The 25483-nt window shown below is 37.7% G+C and overlaps 4 protein-coding genes across 9 annotated transcripts in view; 1 reads left to right on the top strand and 3 right to left on the bottom strand.

Moving 5' to 3' along the window:
- Positions 1–204: 204 nt before the first annotated feature.
- CSN6 (COP9 signalosome subunit 6) lies at positions 205–3118 on the bottom strand. Its single transcript, XM_066303006.1, has 7 exons — positions 2913–3118; positions 2549–2772; positions 2156–2287; positions 1872–2023; positions 1520–1738; positions 1293–1433; positions 205–1151 (listed from the first exon to the last, which is right to left on the bottom strand). The coding sequence occupies exons 1-7, from the start codon at positions 2981–2983 to the stop codon at positions 1011–1013; spliced, it is 1080 nt and encodes a 359-aa protein (XP_066159103.1). The 5' UTR covers positions 2984–3118; the 3' UTR covers positions 205–1010.
- A 100-nt stretch (positions 3119–3218) lies between these two features.
- LOC136350886 (uncharacterized protein C9orf85 homolog) lies at positions 3219–5030 on the bottom strand. The gene is made up of 3 exons (XM_066303024.1): positions 4900–5030; positions 3782–4077; positions 3219–3680 (listed from the first exon to the last, which is right to left on the bottom strand). The coding sequence occupies exons 2-3, from the start codon at positions 4059–4061 to the stop codon at positions 3400–3402; spliced, it is 561 nt and encodes a 186-aa protein (XP_066159121.1). The 5' UTR covers positions 4062–4077; positions 4900–5030; the 3' UTR covers positions 3219–3399.
- Positions 4372–7656, top strand: Mpv17 (Mitochondrial inner membrane protein MPV17). The gene is made up of 2 exons (XM_066303025.1): positions 4372–4921; positions 5319–7656. Exons 1-2 carry the CDS (start codon positions 4736–4738, stop codon positions 5661–5663), a joined length of 531 nt encoding a protein of 176 aa, XP_066159122.1. The 5' UTR covers positions 4372–4735; the 3' UTR covers positions 5664–7656.
- Positions 6089–25483, bottom strand: part of Dh44 (diuretic hormone 44) — a 47743-nt gene continuing 28348 nt past the window's right edge. For 2 of the 6 annotated variants that reach the window (XM_066303030.1, XM_066303027.1), the window contains exons 2-3: positions 14701–14943; positions 6089–6780 (exon numbers count right to left, since the gene is read on the bottom strand). In XM_066303030.1, the coding sequence (XP_066159127.1) occupies positions 6535–6780; positions 14701–14934 (480 nt within the window). In that variant the 5' untranslated portion in view covers positions 14935–14943 and the 3' untranslated portion in view covers positions 6089–6534. Of the gene's footprint in view, positions 6781–8884; positions 10050–14700; positions 14944–18481; positions 18884–19414; positions 20125–22412; positions 22528–25483 lie in introns of those variants that run through there. The other 4 variants (XM_066303028.1, XM_066303031.1, XM_066303029.1 and 1 more) reach the window with 4 other exon arrangements.

A 25483-nucleotide genomic window follows, 5' to 3' on the forward strand; every position in this document is an offset into this window, starting at 1 on the left:
AACGATATGCGAAACGGAATAATACAGGGTGCGCCCAATACGAAAATATAACAAAACTCTGAAAAATTATGTTTTAAAACTATAAAAACCGAATTGAAATAAAACCTCACATCTTCTTAGAGGGAAAATGACCCTGTACTTTGCCCCCGTATGCATATAATGGAAATTGGTACTTTTAAGTAATGTTGCAAGTGAGACACTCAGTAAGTGTGAGTTCCCAAAACGGGCATGTAACATCTTATATTAGAACATAAGCAAATTATGAATGTACTTATTAGTTATAATTAATAATCACAATAGAACCTATTAAATTAAAACTTTAAAATGTGACATAAAAGTTGAATTTCACTACCAGTGTATTTCACTTCACAGCTAATGGATCCTCCATTGTGCGTGAGAGAACTTCAAAAATAATACTTTCGGTGTATTAAATCAATTTAATGTCGACAGATATATGAATCAACGACGAATACAAAATAATTCGTACATACCAAATCAAAATGCTTGTTTTGCTCGTCCGATATTTCGCCTATTGCTAGAAATTTCAAAAATCAGCAAAATCGACCATCTGGAAGAACTCTGTTGTTTAGTTACGAATATTGAAAAATTGGCTCAATTGCAGATGGGTCAACATTTGTACACCATCAGGGTACCAGACCGGAAATCAATTGAGCTGCAGTAAACTATAGAGTAACAGACGATCGTAAATTGGACATTCAGAATGCACGAAGTCAGGCTAAGTGAAGGAGAAAATTTAAATGATATTATTTTAAAAATATAATTATATTGATTATTCGACAAAATAGCATAAAGATTAACCCGTTACGCTTCTAGTTGTTACCTTGTTGTTTTTTGAAGTTCTGACACGCGAAGTGGAAAACCCTTTATTTGTGATAACAAGATTTCTTTAAAGAAAACAAATAATTGAACACAGGGATAATCAAAACGAAGTGTCGGCGTCTGATTCATAAGTAAGTATGTGTCTTATTGACAAACTCTCTCTGTTTCTTCTAAAAGAATATGCCTCGCATCCTTCTACCTAGACCTTGTCTTTCATAGAGAATATTGAATTTGTTGACGAATTGATTTAGGTCATTGCAGCTTTTAGTCAAGGCTCCAAGGTAAGTCATTAGACCGACGTCATTACATTGCTGAAATAAAAAATAAAAATTATATTTATGTGGTCGCTATTTCATCGTGGCTCATAAAATCTAAACTGAACAAAAGCCTCGCAGAGGGTGGGGAGATAAGTAATCGGTAATCAAGACCCTAATTTGAGTTTGAGTACTTACATTGTAAAAGTCTTGTCTAAATCGAGCGCTTTGGACAACTGGTAGTCTGTGGCACAAAGAATAGGCCTCTCTTAAAATTTCGTGGTTTCTAGGTAGTTGACCACTCTGAATAGCTTTCATATATTCTAATACAAGGCGTACCTGAAAAAAACATCACGTCATAGGAAAAACGCGAAACAGCTTATTGCCACTTTCTTAAATTTTTGATAATAATGAAGTTTAGTTACCCTTGAATGGAGCATTTTAATTGCACTATGTTGAGCGGTTAAATGCTCAGCAACCAGCGAGCTTTCACCCGAATCAGTAGAAGACATTCTCGCTACATGATCGACGCCAATTCTTTCAGCTTCTTCGGCCGCAAGAGTGTATGTTAATGGCACAAAAAGCATGGTTGCTTCTCCACTAACTAGATCAATCACCGATTCGTAGAGGGCAACTGGCAGATGCTGCAAACCATTAAGTGTTAATTACCTTATGTTCTTGTTTCTGGTGGAGTACCAGTCACTTCACCAAATTGTCACATTAAAACTTAATTCTTTCAGAAATAAATGACTATTTTTACTAAATGAACTGACTTACATCAATATTTTTATCATGTGGATTTAGTTTCATTACTATGGGTGACTCATTAATTTCACATATTTGCTTATGGACTTTTATATCAGAATTATTAGGTGCATCACCAGTGGTATACCAACCAATAAAATCCATGTCACTGAATACTTGTTTAACTGCAAAGAAGACAGATGAAAAGCAATAATATAACAACATTGAGGACATTGTTTATGCACAGCTTTGAGATATTGTCAAATCCCCATTCAAGAAACTATTTTTACAATGTAAGCATATATTCATTTACTTACATTGTTCTTCTTTCATGTTGTAATAATCTCTATCAATTACAGTGTCTTCTCCAATTGTATTAACAACTAACTCAAATGAGTTCATAATCTCAATATTCCTTCCTTTTTGCTTGCCAATGAGGGCCCCAAATACTGAAAACAGATTTTACCATGATTTGGAGGATGTAAATCCTTGAAATTTTTTTTTCTTGCAGCATACGATCTTTAATGAGGAACTGCAGGTAGACTTTAATTACATGGCTTGAAAGTTAGATCTTAAGACAATTAGTCAATAATAAGGACATGGTGTCAACTAAGTAAATCACAACCTAGTCTTTGGAGAGCAATGTTCTGCATTCCACAGAGAATGTGAAAACATATTTCGGCTAAATTGCTGTGAAAAAAATTACATACCTTGAGGGACTTGTCGCTCAGCTTGAGCTCTCACCCTAGTCCAATGTTCCGACACGTTCATAATAACGAGCGGGTGCAGGGAGCAAGTAACTGAGCCAGTAGTGCCTGGGGCCATAACATTTTTGCTTGCCTCACTGGTGTCCATAGTCTGTTTGGATGCATCCGCCATTTCGTAATTTGTTGTAGATGAGACCCCGTCTGCAGATTCTATTTCCATTTTTTGCCTGGAATCAACCAAATCGCTCATATAGTAACGTTTTAATTAATTAGAAATAATCGGCAAATAGCGAATAAAACTAGATAAGTATTGTATGAATATGATTTATTTTAATTGAAAGTTGAAGGGAGAAAATAAACAAATAACCTCAGTTTTGGTTCAACGCCTTGCAACAACGGGACGGCACTGAGATACGAAAGTGTAACTTGAACTGTCATAGAATCGATGTTTAACTGGTTGTCGATTGCATATCGATATGCAGATTATCGTCGATCTGCTGCATTGCACAAAGGAAAAATGTTTGTCTTAAAATTTTCGAGCGGGTTACCATCGGATAAAGGAGACCAAGGGCCAAGAGAAGTAAGATAAAACTTCGTTCGAATGTCCTTTTATAAGCATTCGTTACGCGACGACTCTGTTTAGAATACGCCAGTGACGTCCGTACTATATTGGTGATATTTAAAGATACTTTTATTATTATGTTATAGTATAGTAAGAAATCCTATAGATTATGATACTTGTTAAATTTTGAAACATAGCAATAACTAAGTCCTGATTAATGATACCTTCAGCATTATACAGTCTATTAACAATATTTTTTGAGGGCCTCCAAGTTAAATCAGACTTATTATCTTCACATTATATCTTCGGAATCATAATCATAATCATCCTCCGAATTATCCTCTTCTATTTTCAAGTCATTAAGTTTTTTCAAAATATCATCAGCTCTACTTCCTTTATCACCATCAATTGGATCTGCTCTAGGTTTATTTAAGAAACGGATGAAAGTTCTACGTTTTCTCTCAGGTAGAGATTTGAGTAGCTGTTTCATTTCTTCGTCTAGTTGAAACTGTTCTTGTTGGGTGGGTGGCGCGTGTATGATTTCCTTTGGCTGTCCACATTTTGAACATACTCCTTTAAAAAAACGTTAATTATTTCCACCATCATTTTAGCTTCATTTTATTGCTGGTCTATTTTCTAATATCAGGTCTAGAGAAAGATTAATGAGTACTCACCCAATTTCTGTCCACAGGGATTACACATAATATGATAGGCCCTTTTAATTGTTTTATTGTCACATTTAACACATTTCTTAGGTTGTGTAAGTGGTTTATATTTTTTATATTTAATCTTCCATTCTATAATTTCTTTACATCTCTGGCACACATCACTCACATGAGTAGCATTTATGGCTTTTGTTTGCTGGCTAGTGTCATGGAGATTATTTTTAAATGCCGTTCTGTTTTTGTATTTTTGAGGTCTGCTTCTAGATGTATTTCCTTTTTGTGTACTCATTGTTTGATAGCTAATGCTGCAACAGAGATAGGTATGGGTACTGCAGGGTCTGGTGGCCAGAATACTTTAAATAATATTCTTTGTGCTTCATGAGTTAAACTAATGTAATTGCTCAACATGATTGAGCTATAAAGATATTGCTACCCATCTTTGGTGGTACACCTCCATTAAAAGTTGTTAGGGAATATCTGTTTTTTGGGAAAATAGCTATCTCATCCTCCTTGATTATTTATTGTCAGTTATACTCAACATCTAGTTGAGTGTGTAGTACTCTTGAAGAACCAATGCACAGTATTTTGATGGAAGAAGTCTATAGGAAATATTTAAGATTCTTTTATTTCACTGTGAACAGCCATTATAGTTTTTGATAGTGTTTGGGACAGAGCCAGTTGAAGGCTTTATGAAACAATTTCCAGAACTTGTTTATATATATGGGGAGAGTTTGAATTATGGGTGATAATCATAATGACTATTTGATAGTTGAGTAGTTAACCTTCTGACCTTATAATTGTTATTTTGCGGTAAAGCAACGACAATCGTGCTGCCGTATTTGTGCAAGTGGAAGAGAGACAACAAATAAGGCATATGTGTGAGCTTAGATTGGAAACATGTGCTTGTGACATGATTTTTGAAGCCTAAAATATTTGAATTCTCAATTAAAAAGTCTAAGAAAAATGTCGGTGCTACGAGTTTATCAAAAATTATTGAAAAACCATTTTATGGTGGTCCAGGCCGCTCAGACAGGGCTGCTAATGGGCACAGGAGATATAATCGCGCAAACAATAATTGAAGGAAGAACGCTTAAAACATATCAACCAAAGAGAAGTATAAAATTTACCTTATTAGGAACGATATTCGTGGTAAGTTGAATATATCCAAATAGGATAGTTTTCAGGAGAAATATTGCTAAATGCGTATTGTGATTTCAAGTGATAATATACAACTTAGGTTAAGATGCTCTTGATGATCTTAATCGCTGTCAATATCCAGCTAGGGACTTTCAAATTACAAATCTGTTCCATTGATGGATGGGGTTTAATGAATCGATAATGTAATAACTTCTCCTGCATTTGATGTCGGATTTGATCATAAAATATTAATCTCGAGTAACAGAGCATAAAAGAGCTACACGTGTACGATTTTTTGCTGTATTTGATATTTGGTAATCAATTGTATTGAGATGCGAATTCTTTTGTAATCTTGATAGAGATCATAGAACTTTTTTTACACTGCCTGTATATCAAAAATCATTTCCAGGGCCCCACATTGACCGTGTGGTACCGATTACTAGCTCGCAGATTCGGAAACGAAATGTCAACCTCGACGACCCTCAAGAAAGTATTATCTGATCAACTCCTGTTCGCTCCATCTTTCATAGCAGTATTCCTAACAACCGTGAATCTCGTTAACGGGGTATCCATAGCCCAAATTAAAAAAGATCTGCCAACCAATTACCCAGATATCGTGGTGGCTAATTGGAAATTGTGGCCTGCAGTGCAATTGGTAAATTTTTACTTCGTTCCGTTGACCCATCAAGTGTTAGTAGTGCAGGGGGTCGCGTTGATTTGGAACACCTATTTGTCGTGGAAGACACACCAGTAAGCCTATTAGTTAGTAGGGCGAAAAAAAGGAAGTTCCACACATAATTTTGTTAATTTTAATTTAAGTACTTACAATTAATTTTAATTAGTTAAGAAATTATAATCAATTAAGAAAGTGTAATTAATTAATTAATTGTTGCTTGTAAATAGTTGCATTCGTGGATATAGGGTGTTAAAAACAACTTTGCGTTTTGGGATCTCTTCGGTGTTTACTGTTTCCCACAAAACATCGCGAGAGTAAAAAATGGACTCTGATGCAGTTTTGGTGTAGTTTCAGTAGCGTGCGGCGTCTTTCCCACCATGTGACTCACGCGCGATTACCCATTATTGGGAAGTTTTCAACAGCGACCACCCTTATCGGATTACCGTTTAGGAAACGCAAAGGCACGTGAATTAACCAGGTCCTTTGCCTAAACAAAACATCTGTTCATTGAACCGAAAAGCCTTTAATGAGAAATATTGCTTAATGTTTAGCATGTTTACAACCACAACATTGAACGAAATCTCTTTTAGATAATGTTTACGAGTTTATATCAGTTAAGGGCTGCAGCCTCTCAGCCCTCACTATATTTTTCCATTGTGGATATTGTAACAGAACCTGAGTAAATGAAACAATAGCTTATTTACCATCCACTACGTTCTTAGATTTAACACTTTTTACAATAAATAGGTAATAGGTTTTATGATCCCTAAAAAATAACGTTTAATATACTGTGTATTCTTGCGCAGCTTAATAGGATTAAGACTTACATCCTCGGAAATAGGCCTTAATAATACGTTGTTACAACTAAAATACATCCAAATTAGCAAACCATAAATCAGTAAGAGGTATCGTTTTTTGGCGTAACTCCAAACAGCCTGCGGTTCAAAAATTATATGTTTCGATGGTGCGGCATTCTTTGCAAAAATCCCCGTTTCCCGAAGTTCAGCAAGAGTTGCCTGTTGCGGTTGGCCCCTTCTTTGGCCTTTTTTCGGGCAATTTCCAGGAGAAGTCGATTTCGGAGTACATCCAATGAGTTCACAATGGAGAGAGAACCACCGGCTTCATTGATTCGTGAAGATTGTCGCTTTCGTCGAAGGCCAAATTCTGGGTCGTTGCTGTCTTCGAGAGTTGGTTCCTGCAAGTAGTTACGATTAAGTACGTTTACACCGCAGAGATAGAATCAGACGTCCGGCGTCAGTCAGATGGCAACAAGAGTAGCTATTTGCGGTGCAAACACTTGGCGTTTAAACTAGAGGTTAAATCACCCTTTTCTTATTTTTGCGAGTAACCCAGCAGGGGTTTCAAATTCCGTGAAATATTCAACGATATTTTTCGTATAGAACATGTTTCGGAAAAGCTAATGTTTTTGCCAAAATGGTCGTACTAACTTAGCAGACCAAGAGTAAGATTAAAAGTTAATTGAAATACGGGACATTGCGTTTGCACACTTACCCTCAGTCGTGACGCCGATATTAATAATGCCAACGAATAGTGTCCGGGACCCTCTACCTGAATTTGTTTTTTGCAAGTGTCATTTACTTCACTATTTTTTAATATTTAATTCTTTTAACATCTTTCATTTTGACGTTCATTTGTTTCGACACTTATTTGTTTTGACACTTAATTATTTTGACACTTATTTTATTTGACACTCACTTACTTTTAATAAGTAAAATCTAAAAAAATCATATATGTAAAACTAATTAGAAAATGCTTTTTACGTCGAGCTAAAACTAGATATGCATGTCCTAACTAGTTACAGAACTAGCTATTTTCATTTATTTAATTTTTAATCAATTTTCTCGAAAACGATTTAGTCTTTGTGAGCCGTATTAAATATGCCGAATCAATCTATTTCAATTTTATTTGGAAAATTCAGTTGCTGCAGAATATTATAAAGCCGAGTTTGTAACATTGTTAAAAATTGGAACGTCATTTATTGCATGCTTTAATTGTTAAGGCGAACAGTTTAAATGTGAAATGTGCAATTAAAAAGTTATCTATTTATTTCCATGAATTCGTTTGATTTTGGAGCGGAACCATATCATATTCCGACAATACGCGAAAGTACAAACACAAACAAATAATAATTTAGCGGAAAAATAATAAATAGTCAGCGACTACACGCACGAAGGGACAAGAAATAGCGAAAATTATTACCTTTTTGATCAATAATCAGTTTTTGAGTTACTGAGCCGCGCTCAAGTGGGAAGTCACTTGACATCTTTTCGGTTAAAAGTTTATAATTTAATTAATTAATTGAAAATGTCAGATCACGTTCGTTCTGTCTCTATTTCGATCATATTTATTCGTGTTTCACGCGAATAATTGGTCGATAAAACACAATTTACGTGGGTTCAGGTTGTTGGCACCTGAGCCACGTGACATAGAGGGACCGCAATAATGTCACAAATTTCGGCACCTCCTTTGCTCCTTCTTTTCAGCTATACAGGATGTCTCCTAAATGATGACATTAGGGTGATTCCTTTTCACATTTTATTAAAAGAAAGTCATAATAGACGTATGTCATATCTTGCTTCGTTTTCGTGATACAGGGCGTCAAAGTTTTGTTTTTTTTTTTCGGTTTTACATAAATATTTTCGGATGTAAGAACAATATCTCGATAAAATTCAGCATTGAGGAGTTTTCAGAGGCGAAAAATTCAAATATAATATATCAGTTTTAGCGCAATGTGTAGGGGGCGCCACCTGCAGTAATGTTCTTGTGTTACATTTGCACTAACGTTTTTAGAACCCCGTGTTTGGACTTTGAATAGGTTACGTCTTATTTCCCAATCAATTCTAAACAAATAAGGTATACTTGATCGAAATCTCTTAGAGCAACGGTTCTCGAGTTATCGGGAATTCAAAACTTCTTTGCACATCTCTTCATCAAAACATTAACTTATAATATTAACACACGTTTAATAAAACCCACTAGATATCGCGGTAAAACCGATATCATATTTGAATTTTTCGTCTCGGAAAATTCCTAAATACTGAATTTCATCGAGATATCGTCCTTATGTCCGAAAATATTTATGAAAAACCGAAAAAAAACTTCGACACACTGTATCACGAAAACGAAGCGAGATAGGGCGTAGGGTGATTTTTTTCATAAAATATGACGAGGAATCATCCCTTGAAATTAATGCCACCATTTAGTAGACACCCTGTGTACGTAGGAAAACACTTGATATATCATAACTATTCTTAATCAGGTGAGAAAAACACTCGAACTTCAGGTTTAATTTATTCATCCTTAATTATTTAATTCATATTTAATTTATTCTCCATGTTTCTTTTCGACTAAATAACAAAAATTCATATAAATACATTTTTATATCAACTACAAGCAAATCCATACATTTCACTACAATAAATTATTACGCTCTGAAATACTGTAGGGCTATACTGGCTCGCTCTAACTAAACTTCTGAAAAGGAACTGACTAGAATTCCGACATCTAGACACACGATAGAATTAATTAATATTTAATAATACTTTTTAGTTATCACTGCGTTACAATTAACAATACAGGGTGTTTTTTTTTACGAGTCACGAGGGGATATCTCGAGAACCGTTCGGCTGTTTCAAGTGAATTCTCGGAATCCTCATATGCCGCGAAGGAAGCAAATTTCTGACGTCTCAAATAAAATTTTTTGACGCACAGATCGTTAATGATTAAAACTGTCACATTAGCTATTGACGTGTGAATGCAGTGATTTTTTGTAGTGTTCCATAAACGACTACACGGCATCGATTGCTGTCAAAAAGTTATGTCATTCCGTTCCCTCCTCCATTTCATGGAGGTGTCGCCCTCCTGCGCCGGCCCTACGGAAACTGTGCGCATAAAATTTTAATTGAAACGCCAGAATTTTGTCCCCTTTGTAGCACATTAATATTTAAAAATTTCACTTCAAACAATCAACTTTCTCTCGAAATATCCCTTTGTAGCACTTAATAAGTTAATTGGCTAATGATACATACATAAAAGCGTTTCGATAGAAATATTGCGTAGGCATCTAACACATTTTTAATTATATAGATTTTACACAATGCAGCTGTTTAGTAAATAATGCGTATTCAAACCTTAAGCGGTATCGGAAATTTTAAATATTAGTAGAAATCATAATTAGGAGAGGGAGGCTCGCCCAGGGAAGCTTCATTGTGGAGCCCCTCGGCGGGTGTTTAACCAACGGGTTTTAGAATAACTTGGAGATTCTCAAACGAAGCTTAAAATTTAAGAAGCTGTTAGTTGGTTAATAAGTTGCCGATTTTGGAGGATCTTCTGCTGATAGTTGCTTCTGTCATACAAGTTTCTAAGAGCTTGAATCGGCGCTTGAACGGATAATGTGGGCCGGTAGTCGTAACGCTTATTTCGTAGCCGTTTAGGTTTTTGCCTCTGGAACAAACGAAAACATGCCTATTTTTAGGTTATTCGATTAAGGTTCATATACAGGGTGTCCCAGAATGTGTGGGCAATCTCCCATATTCGCATGGGACCCATCAAAATAGCATAAAAAGTTCTTATATATTTTTGTCCTACTAGCCGCCTGTGGAGTCGTCGACCTCTGGAAGGGCCAGCCCGGGACCGGTTCTAATGAAAAGCCTTTTAGGTACAGGGTCTGCATTGATCATGTTTTCCATAGTGGCCGATTCTAATTCGGACTCCTTAAAACGGTCTCTGCCACGTGAAATTGTTTTTTTTTTAATTTAAAAAATATTCGCCAGGGACGGACTAGCTTCATAAAAAAAAACGATTGTTATTTCTCCCTGTTTGTCCGCAATATTTTTTCACTGAAATGAACCTCAAGCTTCATTGTGCAGTATTTAAAATTACAATCTGAAAACGAGCAAATAATATTAAAAAAAAAAAAAAAAAATTCGTGCCACAGAAATTAGTTTCGGGAATATGCTGTTGCAATAAATAATAATGTGGAAAAAACACATTCCATGAGGAAGTCACCCTCAATTACGACAGGTAAAGGTTTAAAATACTCCAAAAATTACAACAAAAAATTTTAGCTCGCAGATTACGGTCCAGTCAAGCATTATTGACTGAGAATACCTTTTTTTAGAAACTAAAAAATTTAATACACTACCTTTGTCGTACATGTTGAAAGCGTATGGGTATTATTTCGCTAAAGCTTGTTCGGCCCTTGTAGGCGAAATTTGACCAATTAAATCTAAATAAATTGTTTTGTTCGAGTCCGTCTAATCAAAAAAATATTAATTTAGGTACAGCACTTCAAAAGCTCTTGAAGAAAAACCAATTTCGGGCTACCATAGGGGCGATGTTTCCACAAGGCGACTATGTGGAACAGAAATTGGTCCATGCGTGGCAATATTGCAAGTTTCCTTAAAGTACAGGGCGTTCCAAAAAAATTCAAAATTTTACAGTTTTTAAATAAGCAAGGGCATGTTACAGTAACAATACAAACAACACAGTAATGACGTATAAATTGTTTCAATGCAATAATTGAAAAGATATATGTTTTGTCGTCGATTATCTTACGGGCAGCACTTTCAAATTCTACGATAGTGAATACACAAAACAGCTATTTCAGATGTATTAAAATGAATACGGGGCGATTCAAAATACAGTGGTGTTTTTGGAACGACCTGTACCTAAATAACAAGTCTCTCAGCTATATGCTGTCCCAACATTTTAAAAATCTCGACTCATCCACGGAAACAGATATTTTTCCCTTCGATAAATCACAGACAAAAGAGGTGTTGGCACATGCGTGAGGTTAGCAATTCAGCAAATGTCAAAATTTTTAATGTATCTGCCAAATTTCAGAGTGTTTGAATCAATCATTGAAGAAGCATGGGAAATTCTGTAGGAAACCTGATATGTACTAAATGATTGAGGTTAGAAACATAGCACATTCCTAATCAAACTTGACATATGTTAAATGATTGAGGTTAGGAACATAGCATATTCCTAATCGAATTTGACATATGCTAAATGATTGAGGTTAGAAATGCGGCATAGTCCAAATGAAATTTGACATTTCCTGAACTTACAAACCTTAGTCATCTGTCAAATTTGGTCACTCTGACTGTCCATTATTTGTTTTAGGGGAAAACATCTGGAGTTCATCATAATAAGCAGGACCATAACTAATGATAATGATCTGTTAATTAGTCTGTAACTGCAAATGAATGAAATTATGTCAGTTGCGCGAGAAATAGTAATTTTTAAACGTCTAATGGAATTGTCGGTTCTAATGGCTAAATCTATGGAACAATCAGCTATAGTGTTTTTCCATTATGTTTGTTGCTAATTAGTGGTGTATTTTTATGATCTACATTTTATTAGTCTACGGGTGCAGGTGGTACATGCCATGCCCACTAGGTGATTCATCTAAAATTTCCGGTATAATGTGTACAGCGATATATCAATACAAGTTAACTTACATGATGTCTGATTATGAAGAACTGATTTTCCTTCTGATGAAGAAATTTCAAAATAGGCAGTCTTCACCCCACAATAAACTAATAAAATATTTCACTATTTCACTGTCAACATTTAATATGTAAAGCAAAGCGGCGTGATACAGACATCATACTCCTTAATCAGCCTCGTCCTCAGCCACCATCTCAAATTGAGGTTCTTTGAAGAAATCTTAGCATTTCATATCCCCGGCATATTGACTACGTGTTGTTCACATTACGGCTTAATTCGAACGCCCTCTGTCCTTTCTTGGACTGTGATCATTTTTTAATTAAGGAAAAAATAGTGCGAGTCCCGTTTGCATTATGCAGACTTCGACATCGAGTTAAAAAAAAAAATTATTCATCTAAATGAGATTAGCACGAATCTTTTTGGGGACGCTCTATATACTGCAAGCTCGCAAAAGAGTACTTTCGTATTTGCTTTGTTATTTGTAATGGAATCGATGAATAATATGTTCCAATAAAACACAAATATGTTGACAATTCCCTGAAGCCTGCACAAGAGACACAATAAAGGTTCTGCACTGTATTTTCATTACGAGTCCGAAAATTGGCGTTTTCGCATGCGCGCGTTTCCCAGGGGAGACAGAAAAGTACGCACGAGAAAGTGCATTTCGGTCGTGTGACTTGTCGTTATTGCGCTCAAAAATAAATTAGCAATGTTCACCTGGAATTGAATTACTTGAAAATTATCGCTGGCAAATTACCGGCGTTCCATGTTATAGAAGTCCTCAAATATTCCTCAAATTCCTCGCCTTAATCTGTGTGTGACATTAATTCGGTGATTTTATTTCAGGAGCTGTGTCGACGGCTGCTTTTGATTATCCGCCTTTGAGTGCCATTAGGACTCCGGAAAGTAGTATTTTTCCGTACACGTGTATTTTCAGTACAGTTAACCGACTGGCGATATTCATTTCGGTGCAATGTCGGGCAATTACAATTCGGGACACCCTGCACGTGTTCGGTGGTTACCTGCGGTTCCAACTTGATAAATGTCGGGCTGTCACTTGTGATCCATAATTAACTGGCAATGACACTTGTCGAGTTTGACAGATGAGTGACAGATTTGTCAAAGTCAAGTGTTAATGGACTGCATTTTGTGTCAAAGTTTGACATAGTGAGGTTAGAAATGGCTACCGCGGCAACTGTCCGTTATTTTCCCAGCCATTAATTTCCATGCCCCCGCCCGATGTTGGTTAAATTGCAACTGTTGGCTTATTTTAAGTTAAAGATCTATTTGAGATGACATTTAATGTTTTAATGTTTTAACCGGGTTTCTCAAGTAATCAATAACTGTTTAGCATTCTAACGGGTGCTTTTTAATGGCACACTTCTTCGTGTGAAGGAAACTTTTATAATGACACCGTGAAAGGTTTTTTACTGTACAGTATAAGTTCCGGACATAGTCGTACGTAGGTTGGTAAACGAGTAGGATTATAATGCTTTTACTAGGACAGCCCTCGTGTAATGGAAATCTTATAATCCCAAATACTGATCGCAGGGCTAAGTTTAAAGATTATTGTATTAATTCGAGGTAAAAAATCGAATATATAACGATTTCCATTGTACCCAAAGGTTATCTGTGAAGGGAGTACCTAATTATTAAATTACTAAATAATTTCGTTTAGTATTTAATTAAACGTCACCATTGCCAGTGATGATGGAGATGATATAGGGACCTATTGAGTTGTGGCTTTTATCTCATTTTCAGAAGAGTAAACTTCAATTAATAGGGGAGCTTCGTGTTAATCAACGGCGATAAACTTAATCGAAAGGTTGAGCGCCTTTTAATTTAAATTCAAATTTAACTACATGAAGCTGCTTACGTGTATACCCCAAATTCAAATTAGTTTCGAGGTGTTTTAGAAAATGCGAGGTATCGCCAAAAAAGTATTTAGATACAAAAATTTTTATGTGTCCTATGCGTCTGATTGTTTACGCTTTAGTAAGGAACTGCGCCCCAACCTGACTTTCTGACATCAATGACGAATGATAAATCTGCCTCTGGCGTTGGTGACAAAATGGCGAAGGCGCCAGCGGCTACACGCAGAATCGTCAGAATTCGTATGTTCTGCTAAAAGAAAAATGCCTCGTTCGCCATCTCGTGAAAGTGACAAAATGGCGAGTGCGCGAAAATAAGACATGGAATGGCTGAAATCGGCTGCACGGCACCCAAAATGGACGAAAATCGTCAGAATGTTATTGTTGATGCGTTATTTCGAAAATCGGACAAGTATCGGCAATTCTTTGTTTTATTGTTTGATGGCAACACTTTACACGCCGCTAGGGGTGGAACTGCAGGCGACTCTGAGTTAAAATCAACCGAGAATAACATTCATCCTTAGCTAGAGCTCGGACAACCAAAAAAAAACAAACAAACAAACAAAAAGGGAATTTAGCTTCAGTGGAAGTTAAGTCCAATTTGGCTTAGAAGTAATTGCCCAGAAAAGACCTCACTGTAACAAGGTGGTGCTTTAGAGGTGTAAAAAAGCTTTGCCAAACGTCATGTGACCGAAAAAGTATTTTGTAGGGCAGCCCTGCAAAACACTGTTTTCCGGCTATGTAATATAAATAAAGCTTGTCGTGATTACTTGGTTTTCGATGTCGTCCGATTCCATTTCAGTCAAGACGTAAAATCGCGGGTCTGTGACTCCTCTCCACTCATTGCTGGGTCTGTACTTGGCAGCTAGTTTTGGTAGAAGGTAATTTATCGTCTCAGGATCGGCAGCTACGTTGACTGACTCCAAACCCAAGTAATTCTGGTTCTCTTCACTTTGAACTGCGACTGCCAGAGCTGCGCAGACCAGGTATATGGGGGCGCGCATGTTTCAGGCCTGAAAAAAAATTTCGAAATTTAAGAAAAAAAATTTCGCTTAATAGCACCTAGAAAATCGCAAAAAGTAGCAACTTCAGAGATCAAAAGAGGTTTCGCGAGTCCGTGTGTGTGGGGCTATGGAGCGCGCGGTGGCGATTAAGCACCAAATCGGTTAATTTTAGGTGTAGCGATGGTATTACAGGGCCGTAAAATGATTTACAAGTTGCCTAAAGTCGAGCAAACCATTCAAAAATAATCAAATTATTAATGAAGATCGAACGAACTTATTACTAAATTGTTTTCAAACAGCGTTCAACAGCAAAAAAAGTAAGGCAATTTGAGTTACTAACGTCTAACTGACGCTGGAGGAATATACAGTGCGTCCTAAAATGATACTAAGTACCGGATGTTTCATAAACATTCCGACAGACTATCAGAGGATGTAGAGCTCATAGGAACAAATATTGAGATCGAATAAAGTCAGATCGGTGTGCTTTCAAGATAAAAAATGTTTCATTTCTGATTATTTTTTAAATATTTTCTTAAATATTGAAAAAACGGTGTGAAACAAGCACGTAAAATTAGACCCACGCTACGGCGCAATAAATGTGTATGTTCTCGAGTAGGCAGAATATTTTCACCTGCACCAGTGCCGTCCGCGCGGCCGTTCAATGGGGTGTTTTTCATGAAAAAATGGTACGCCACTGACTTTTTAATGCGGAATTTACGGTTTTATTATCCCATCAATTCTTAATTAAAAAAAAAGGGTCTCTTGGTGTTCTGGTGCTCAAGTAGCCGTTTCCAAGACAAAAAATCATTTCTCATTCCTGTGCCTACCAAATGACCGGTATAATATGCACATTTATCCCGCTATAGCGTGTCCCTAATTTCATGGAATTGATAAATAAAAAATATTAATGGAAAATTATAAATAAATTAACCGTTTTTCAAATATTTAAAAATATCCAAAAAAATAAACACTCTGCATCTCGGAAACGAAGCGAGTTCTGACGTAACTTGGTTCGATCTAAATATTCGTTCTTTTGAGCTCTACGCCCCTTGAAAATTTGTCGTTCATCACACATTCTGCATTCGGGGATTGTTGGTTATCATAGGGTAACCTGCAGAATCGCACGTGGAGGCGCGTGAAAAAGGGTGTTAAGTGCTTAAAAAGGCTTTTTGACCGCAGCGTTGGCAGAGTTTCACTCCTCTCAACTTTTCCGGAGACTGTAAAAACGGTACGAGTTTCCTATGAAATTATCTAAAACGTTCCTCATTTAAGCGTCCCCGTCGCTTCCGGACTCTCTCATGGCCGCCATTTTGGACTACATCGTATACTGTGGAAAATTCCCGTATAGAACCAACCAGAAAATCATTTATATGCTTCTGATAGTCTCAACATGTTGGCCGTATGATTTTATATTTACATCGAGCAACAGATGCAGCATCAGACGTTGAGATATTGAATCGAAAATATTTTCATAAGTCGCCTTTTTCTTGAGTCTCTACGCCGCATAAAATTCAGTCCCAACACAAGTAATGTGTATCACTGTCCCTCAATAAATTCGAATCGTGTTATGCGGACACCCCAGAAAGACATATCTTATTCCAGATTTTAAAGTTATGTGACCTGAATATCGAAACAGGGAGAGAGAATGTGAATGACGCTGCTTCCGAGGCTTTTCGATTGACTAACGTGATTTCGCATCGTACCGGGACAACTTCAAAGCATCCAAAGGACATCTGGAAAAGAAGACGTAAACGACACAAAAGGAAACTAATCCATCTGGAAAACGACGGCCGGTAGTATGGCGTGCGTTGGAAGTAGACTAAAAAGTTGTCGTTTGCCGGAAAATTTTGGAGCGACGTTGAGCCGGCCTGGAAAATGTCTTATTAGATACAGGGCGTCCATTTTTCGGCCGGGAGGTTGACGACCGCAAAACATGCGAGGTCGGTCGGACAGGGCAGAGTTGCGCAATATTCGAAAAAAAGTGAAATTGCCGTTTTTTTCCAAAAATGTCTCCTTGGCCTATTGTGAAAGTAAACGACTTTGTGCGAGGAGTGCCGTGGGAAGAAAGAAAAATTATACACACGCAAATCAGGAAAATGATAATCTAATGGGAACAAATCTGGCGAGTGGGCCGGCCAACTGGGAAATACTCCTCGTGCGGAACGGAAAATTTCCTTTCCGGAACATTATTAAATACTTAACCGACAAACTCTAACTTATCTTATCGCATGCTCGTGTCCGGTCCTGCAGTTTGGCGGTCTTGTTGGTCAGATATCCCGCCGCCGATTCTTTGGCCTCACCCTGTTCATACATGGATGCAGATATACTTCAATTACGCTTCACTGCGTACGTTCACCGTACTGAACGCACGCAGTGATTTTTTATTTATTAACTGCACCTGCGAGTTTATACACAGGAAATACGGTTAACACAAAATTTATATTTTTACGAACCAGCGAGTCGTCGAACGCCCACTCGTTAAAAATCTCCACCCTTGGAATTTTGATTTTCCCATGTTAACAATGCCACCGAGCGCCACTGGTGGATTCGTCATTCTCGCTTGATAGCGTTTATTTCTTAGAATAAGCTCCTTTGGAGGTGAATGCGAAACACTCCCAAACCCTCGCAAATACTCGCAATAACAACGGCGAAGAAATCGTGGGAAAGCCGAGGAAAAATTATTTTATTGCGGCCTGCTTATGTACCGGGGTCAATGGGTGACCAGCACTGGTTCTTAAAACGGCGACGATTTGAGGGGAATTTAATTTTCGAAAAATAAACTTCGTTAGCAACGGAGAAAATACACTGTCGCATTCGCATATAATCAACGTCATCCCTCGTGAGGTGCTTCGTTATGTGCTCGTCCTGTGCCATCCGCATCGGTATAAATTTTTTGGGCTAAGCCACACTGACTTATAACGCCAATTTCAACTACAGTAATACGTTTTAACGGCAGAAGCAATGAGTTTTGTTTATAGCCAGCAATAAAAGATTTAATGAAAATAGGAGATTTGACTGTGGAAGTTATGTATTTGCGTTTAAGCGACACGAATTCTTCCTTTAATAATTCAATGCCGGATCCATGGCATGTTCAGGGAACCAAAGTTATGTGCATTGAATGGCGATACTCAGTCGAAGTGAAAATCAGGAAAGACGCAGAAATTGGGATGATGATTTTAGGGGAAGCTCGTGCCAGATCCTCTTCCGATTTCAGCAAATCTTCCCTCGTTCGTGACCATCACGTTATTTGCATTTAACATCATTCAGCAAATTTGCAATTGGCGTAACCTACCTGAGACCTATGGCACCATTTTTACGTTGAATCATGAATTAAATTTCAAGGCCTCCGGTCTATCACAATAAACATTTCGGTAAATTTAACTTAGTCCCACAAGGAATTTCAATAGTTTGTGGCAACCGCGATATAGAATAGTGGAAATTTAATTAAATTAATATAGTATTACTAAATAATTTAATTTCAACGTCGGTTTTAGCACTAATTTTCTCTACTGTTAGCTTTACTTTGACTGTTTAACAAGGTACATACCTGTTCTTGCAGATTTGTGCCAAGTAAGGAAAATTGACCCACGATGTGTTCCACAGAGCATCACTCATTTGAACAATTATTTAAATAATTAAAAACTAGGGCTGAATGTAATCTTCCTATATTCGATCGCACACTGATTTTTTTAGGCTGCTCTTCGAATTTTTTCGAAAGCTTCGACTAGACTTAATTATGTTAATTGTCTGTGATAACCTTCACCTTTTACTAATGTTTTATCACCACGAACCATGAGAATTCTTACGACTGAGAACGTGCTATTTCCACAGTTAATTACGCACTTTACAATATTTTTCAAAACCGAGCTTTCTTTCAACGAAATGCCCTTGCGCCGGCGATAATCAAGGATGTCAGCCAACTGTTGATTTTGAAACTTTTTCCGCACGTGAAGAGGCAAATCTTCGCCCCACCTGCACTAAAGCTTTGCGTTCGCCATATTTTCAAGAATTTTTTTTTACATGGGACATAAATTCTTTGTAAATTAAACGACTGTGTGAAATCCTAACGTGTTACACGCCAGGGCTGGGAAGTACGTCGTTATGTCCCGAACGCGAAGCTTAGATTCCCTGAGCGTACGGTGCTGACGAAACTCACAACCAAAAGGCAGTAGAAGAATACAGAAATTACGGCTGATCTAATATTACTTTTGATCCATTTTTGACATTTTCCTTGAATAGATAATTTAGCTTTCCTCCATTGGGGAGCATCCGAATAAGCGGCCATTAAGATAACCGAGTTTCGTAGACGCGGAATTGCACGGCGAAAATGAAGGAAACGCTCCTAATGAAGGCAAAAAATATTTCTCCTTAACTTGATACCTGCACTGGAAAATATAAGTTTTTACTCTGGGGGCGGGTCAGATTAATTTAATACACATATTTCCTGAGGGAACAAATGTAAAGAATAGAATCTACTTACCTACTTTCAGAACTCGGGGGAAGCAATTAAACTTGTTTACGGGACTTCGACGCCTGTATATTTTTTGACTTTTGAGGTGAAAAATATAACTTATGAGTAAGTCCTCTGGATCCGACTCTAATTATTCTTGTAAGCCATTTATGCCAGGTGATTAAGTGATTACGGCCTACCAGTATCGACCAACTATCTCCGTTGGCCCGCCATGCCTCCCCTCCGACTCGCTGAAGAATTTATGAGCCCGAACGACTTTCAACCGAGTAAACAAACGGCTCCAGAATTTTTGTGTCGTCTCTCGATAATTCGGGAATCGAGACGTTTTGGGGTGGGCAAGAGAGAGAGAGAGAGAGAGAGAAAGAGAGAAAGCGGTCGTACTGAGGACACAGCGCAACGAGACGAACGAGAGTCCTCATTTTTTTCCAGTTTCATGTTAACAAATTGATAATTTTAAAACAATAAAGCTGAATCAAAGGCCATTTCAGTCCATTATTTCGTAACGTTTACGTTGGCGTCCCGTCGGCATTTCAAAGTCGAAAAACTAAATGGCCGGTTCGGCGCGAGGCCTTCGTTCGCTTGACGGACGAGCGGAAAATCCCTCATGGCTTATCGCAGAAAAACCGCCAGCAGCGGATTGAAAGAAAGAAAATGCCCTGTAGATTCTGATGCAACACAGTTCAACACCACCACGTTTATGAAATCAATCGCAATGGAATTTTCTTAAATCAAAGTTCTACACTATCGTCCCACTTCCAGAGTAAGCACGAATAATAACCTGAACTAATAATAGCTTCTGATTACTAATTGGTTATTTTTTTTATGCAGCAATCAGAACCCATTCGGAGAATCGTCTTATTATATCGGAAACTTTAACGTAAACACCGGTTACAAGGCATATTACTAAATATAAATCATCTTGAACCTCTCTCCGATATCAGAAATTTAGTAATTGAATGGAATTATCAAAAATCATGCTGATCGGTGGGGAAATCACGAAATCGTGTACCAGGAAAAGTCTAAATTAATCTGCAGCTGATTTGCGTAATGTTTAACGGAAATTCACGTAATTAATCTGTAGTTGATTACGCAATTTACTACTAAGCACTTAATTACGTATACGTAAATTACACGGGTACGTACATGTAAATTACGTAATCACATGTAAATTTCCAATATTGCACACCTCCACATATGACTCCCAGCGAAGTAAGAAAGCAGGTCCTGTGACTACCCGTGTGGAATAGCTCCGTTTCTGGAATACAGGGGGATTAAATCAACCCTTGCGAGGGCTTCGGCAGTCACCAAGAAGTAGGTGGACCCAGGTGCCCCGCTCGGCGGCAAACCTTTTTGTTTTTTTGCTTTTTAAAGCGACAATTCTCTATGTGATTTTTTTTTATTAAGTTCGGCGCTCCGAGGTGCGCAACGCCCCGAACTCCAATTTACATCGCGAAAACAAAACGAAATACGAAAAAATACCAAGGGACGGAAAAGTTGTATTTTTAGTTCATCCATTCGAAATAACCATAAAAGTTGCCAAACTCCACTGCGCGAAGGCATTTTTGCGTAAAATTTCCACATACGAACCCCGTGGACGTGCCCCCGGCCTCTTATTCACGTTTTAATTCATTATCATCGTGAATGTAAATTTGTATCTCAATGGGACTTGTCACAGGGGCAGATGGCCTTTTTCGCTGAAAATGAAGCGTGTGCATATACAGGACGTCCATTCCTGAAGCTCGCCCATGTCGATTTCGGGCAGCAGAAGAGACGCGAGGTTGGTCGAATTGCGGCCACGTCGCGCAATTGTCGGATCAAAATTTTTCAAATTTCGGAAGAAACTTCCAAAAAAAAAACCGAAATTCTGCGAGAGTGCTTTTATTTTTTTTTCGGGTCATTTGCCCAGTTAACTCAAAATCGCATGCTAAGGTTCAAACTTGAGGCCTGAGCCACATATCGCAACTCCGGTTTTTGCAAAGAACGTCCTGGAAATAATAAGATTAGGAGCGCCTAAATAAAGAAAATAATAATCTAATGGAGAAATGTCTGGTGAACGTGCCGGCCAACCGGGAAATACCTCAGACAAATACCACCGCCTGTAAAATTTCCCCTTCATTCCACTTCATTCCCACTCACACCCCCTTCCGCTAAGACCCTTTTAGAACACTCCCTTCTTGGAGCATTAAATAGAAAACCAGCAAAAAAAACGGGAAAGTTCTCAATTTTCCAATTTCGTGCGTTAGAGAATTTAAAGCTGCGCAATTTCATTTTTTGATCAAGTTTCAAAGAATTTAAATTTGCCAAACATAAAATACGCGTAACTCAAAGTGGAAACCATAGTTTTTCCATCACCTGTCGCGGTAATAGCTGCTGGAAATAACACCATTTGCCGATTGTTGCATGCAATTGCGGCGTAGTAAAACTGCGTTTAATTGCAACGACTCCCCATGAAATGCAATAGAGATGAAGTCAATAGCATTTGCCTGTAAAATGTGGATTCATTATAGATGTGGATGCTCACCGTGATAGTGAAACTGGAACTCTCTAGTTTCATTAAAAAAAAAAAAAAAAAAACACACACACACACCGACTCGAAACGAACATTAATCCATAGATGTAGGGAGCTTTGGGAGTTCCGTGAAAAAGCTTTGGCGACTTTCAATCGCAAATTAGCATCACTTTCTTATTCAGACATGCCCTAAAGAAAGGGGCCTAACTAGGAATGTTAAATTAGGCAGGTGTTGATTACGAAAAACGTGGGGCTGCCTTAGCTCGCGATCACACGTTTTAGATGCGTGTTTTATCAATACACCCCCTAATTAGAATGCAAATTCCGACGATAATCGGTAAGTCAATTTTGGGTGTATTTTCGAGGATTACGCCGCGAAAATACCATTTTAAATTACCAACCCTAATTATTATCATCACCTGGTAAGCGCTCTAATTAAGGAGCGTTTAAAGCATAATTAAGTACTAAATTAACTAGTGTTTTGTTAGGTTCACTTACAATTCTTCATGACACATTCAGAATCCAACACAATTTGCACCGCCCCAATGAAAAACAACAACTTAAATCGGAGATTTGCACAAACAAATTTGGTTCGGTTCGAAATTGGACAATAAAATGTACTGAAATTATTACACGAAGCAAACAATGTTCTTTTAATTTAATTAAGAAATAGTGCGCGCTCATGGTTTTATAGGGCGTCCTAAAAATATTTTACTGTTATGTAAAATTCATGGTTAAACCATGGTAGGTGTATCGGTTCGGTGATTTGATGTGAAACGATGGCCGAATTGGTTCTCAGACGTGGATGGGAAAGAAACTGAGGGAGAATTTCCTAAAATTTTCTCGGGTAGATGTGGCAACAACTGGTCGGGGTGAGTGATTAAACTGCCTGTTTACAGGAATTTAATTACCATACAGGTTGGGGTAAATTTCTTATTACAATTTTTCGCGACGGAAATGGCGAGTGGAGCGACCAAATAAGCGGGTAGCCGGTACCTCGTTGAGTTTTTGTTCCCTCTGTATGCAGGTGGTACTCAAAAACAAAAGATGTGGTGTAATGTTATTTATTTACAAAACAAATACATAAAATTGCGTTAATTTAATTTTGTAGACGCACAGAGACACGAGAACCATGTTGCGGGCAACAGCTAAGAGAACGACGAGCTCCTTTTCAACCGAGAACCGTGTTTCAGGACTTTACTCAACTTTTATTATTTATTTATATCAACGTTTTGTGTTTGTATATTTATTCCCATCCATTTCCATTTATTTCACTTCTCCCGCCAGCCGTATATACAGGGCGAGTCGGTTTATACTAGCAGAAATCCGGCACTCGACATGGTACCTCAATTCCAATAAGTCATTTAAACGTATGTGGGCAAAAGCTTGGTTTTTGAGATACAGCCTGTTAAACCTTTGGACATTTTTACGTTTTTCCCCTCAAGGCAGTTTTTGACCCAATTTATTCAATTTTGTCCATTTGTTACCAATGACGGTCCACAAGTTTTGACATGTCCAGACGATTTAAAAACCTATAGGGTGATATTCTTTCGGCGGTCTCTTTTTACCTTCCAGAACTTTTTTCTGGTGCGCCACTGACTTTGTTCCTTACCGTTTTCGAGTAATTTGAAAGTCTCTGAACGAACGTAACATTACTAAACATCTCATTCATCCGCAGTTTAACTGCCTTGAGGTAGCTCTTAAACTCACGAGTAAAATAAAATAGTTCCGGGTCATTTGTGAAGTAATAATGCCCCGGCTTATCATTAATACACGCTTTCATGCAAAAATTTTTGGTAATTTTGACGTGCCTGTGCTATTATCCCCGAAAACATTTTCGTAAATAAACTTTTGTCTCAGCGACTTTTTCCAGACGCGATAAAACTGCAAAAGCCGAAAGGACTTCTAACTTGAACGTGGAATCCAAACTTTTCAGATTAAGTAGCCAGTGGCGCACCCAAAAAAGTTCTGGACGGCAAAAGTGGACCGCCGAAAAAATATCGCCCTACAGGTTTTGACATCGCCTAGACATGTCCAAACTTGTGGAACATTATAGATAAGGAATGGTAAAAATTTCAATAATTATCTTACCATCTATAAGAGCTGTGTGGGAAATAGAAAAAAAACAACATTTGGACTCATATCTCAAAAACGAAGCGTTTGCAGACATGTTTATAGGATTTACTGAATTTAAGATAAGGTACTCCATTCTGCGAGTATAAACTGACTCACCCTCTATGTACAGGGTGTTCGGAAGTAAAGTTGAGATATTTTAGAAGGTTATTTTAGAATTTACAATAACAAAAAAGTGCCTAAAAACGTACTCCAAAACTTGTTTTTCAAAGGGGCTAGAGCTCCCTAAAAACGGGAACCCTGAAAGTATTTTTTTGCAATATTTTCAAAACGGTTTGCGTTGAAATTATGAAGTTCGGAATAATTTAATAAATTGAAATGGGAATAGTTTTTTGTGTGAATCCATGCACATTTTAATCAGGGACCTCACAGACTGCACAACTGTTACGTAAACAGTATTTTAGCAGTTGGACATAATAATCGATTTGGGTGGTGCGAATGAAAATTTGCGTAAACACTAGAGTAAATGGTGAAAGTGTATTCGGATTGTCAGCTGGGACAATAATGAACCGGCAGAGGTGGTCCAGTTCCGTGGCCCCCTAGCTCGCCCGATCTAACACCTTTTGATTTCGTTCTGTGGGGACATGTCATGTCTCTGGTTCGTAAAACGCCAAAGGCCGGGCCACCGTAGCGCTATTTTGTACGAATACATTTAAATAAAACGTACCAAAACCCGATAAAAACATTTTTGCGCATGACCGCCTTAGAGCATCTCAAGGCCGTGGCGCCTTAGGGCGGTACGTGCGGATGCGGGTTCTCATGTTCAGGTGTGGTCAATTGTTGCCCCGAATAATCCCCAGGAGGGAGACCCCATGGTTCTGAAACACCTTGTATCCTAAAGCCGGTTTCGTGTTGGGCCCGCGTCGAAGTGCGTAATAAGAGAAAACGAAGTAAACATGAACATTAGGCAAGGAACGATGTTACACGAAGTGGATTGTAGTGCAATCCAAATAAATCAGTTGTTCTGAATTGCAGTTGCTTAATATAACTCATCATCGCCTTGCTCTTGTCAATTACTTCACCCACTTGGAGTTCGTATCGAGTGCCCCAAAAGCTGTCCGAAAACTCCCATAAATTAGAAAAGTTCCGTGTTACCGTTTCAACGTTCTTTAATTTAAATACTATCTGGCTCGTCCTAATAATCGCCCCCAAATTGTGGACTTATGAGAGATGAAAAATTCAAATTAAGTTTCACTCAAAGTCGCAAATACCTACTTAAATTGGTTTCACCAGTATAAATATCAGATTGCTGCAAATAAGTTTACCTTACTCTATTTCGTTAGGAGTTTCCGAGCGACTTCTCTTTCAAACTCGAGCCAAACTTCAGGTTTACAAATCTTGTTAGTAGTTTTAATTCAATCTAAGCAACTGAATAACTATAATTTGAATATTGAATAGATATCTTGTTAAACGGTGAAAAAAAACACAAATTCTTA

The sequence above is a fragment of the Euwallacea fornicatus genome, chromosome 4, assembly GCF_040115645.1.
Source record: "Euwallacea fornicatus isolate EFF26 chromosome 4, ASM4011564v1, whole genome shotgun sequence".
Taxonomy (NCBI): Eukaryota; Metazoa; Arthropoda; class Insecta; order Coleoptera; family Curculionidae; genus Euwallacea; species Euwallacea fornicatus.

Excerpts from the sequence above, each read along its gene's own strand:
- CSN6 (XM_066303006.1), bottom strand. The coding sequence starts at position 2,983 with ATGACAGTTCAAGTTACACTTTCGTATCTCAGTGCCGTCCCGTTGTTG. Across the intron at positions 1,434-1,519 it reads TTAAAATGCTCCATTCAAGG|GTACGCCTTGTATTAGAATA; the intron begins GTAACTAAACTT and ends TGTTTTTTTCAG. Across the intron at positions 1,152-1,292 it reads TTAGACAAGACTTTTACAAT|CAATGTAATGACGTCGGTCT; the intron begins GTAAGTACTCAA and ends TTTTTATTTCAG.
- LOC136350886 (XM_066303024.1), bottom strand. The coding sequence starts at position 4,061 with ATGAGTACACAAAAAGGAAATACATCTAGAAGCAGACCTCAAAAATAC. Across the intron at positions 3,681-3,781 it reads TCCCTGTGGACAGAAATTGG|GAGTATGTTCAAAATGTGGA; the intron begins GTGAGTACTCAT and ends GTTTTTTTAAAG.
- Mpv17 (XM_066303025.1), top strand. The coding sequence starts at position 4,736 with ATGTCGGTGCTACGAGTTTATCAAAAATTATTGAAAAACCATTTTATG. Across the intron at positions 4,922-5,318 it reads TATTAGGAACGATATTCGTG|GGCCCCACATTGACCGTGTG; the intron begins GTAAGTTGAATA and ends AATCATTTCCAG.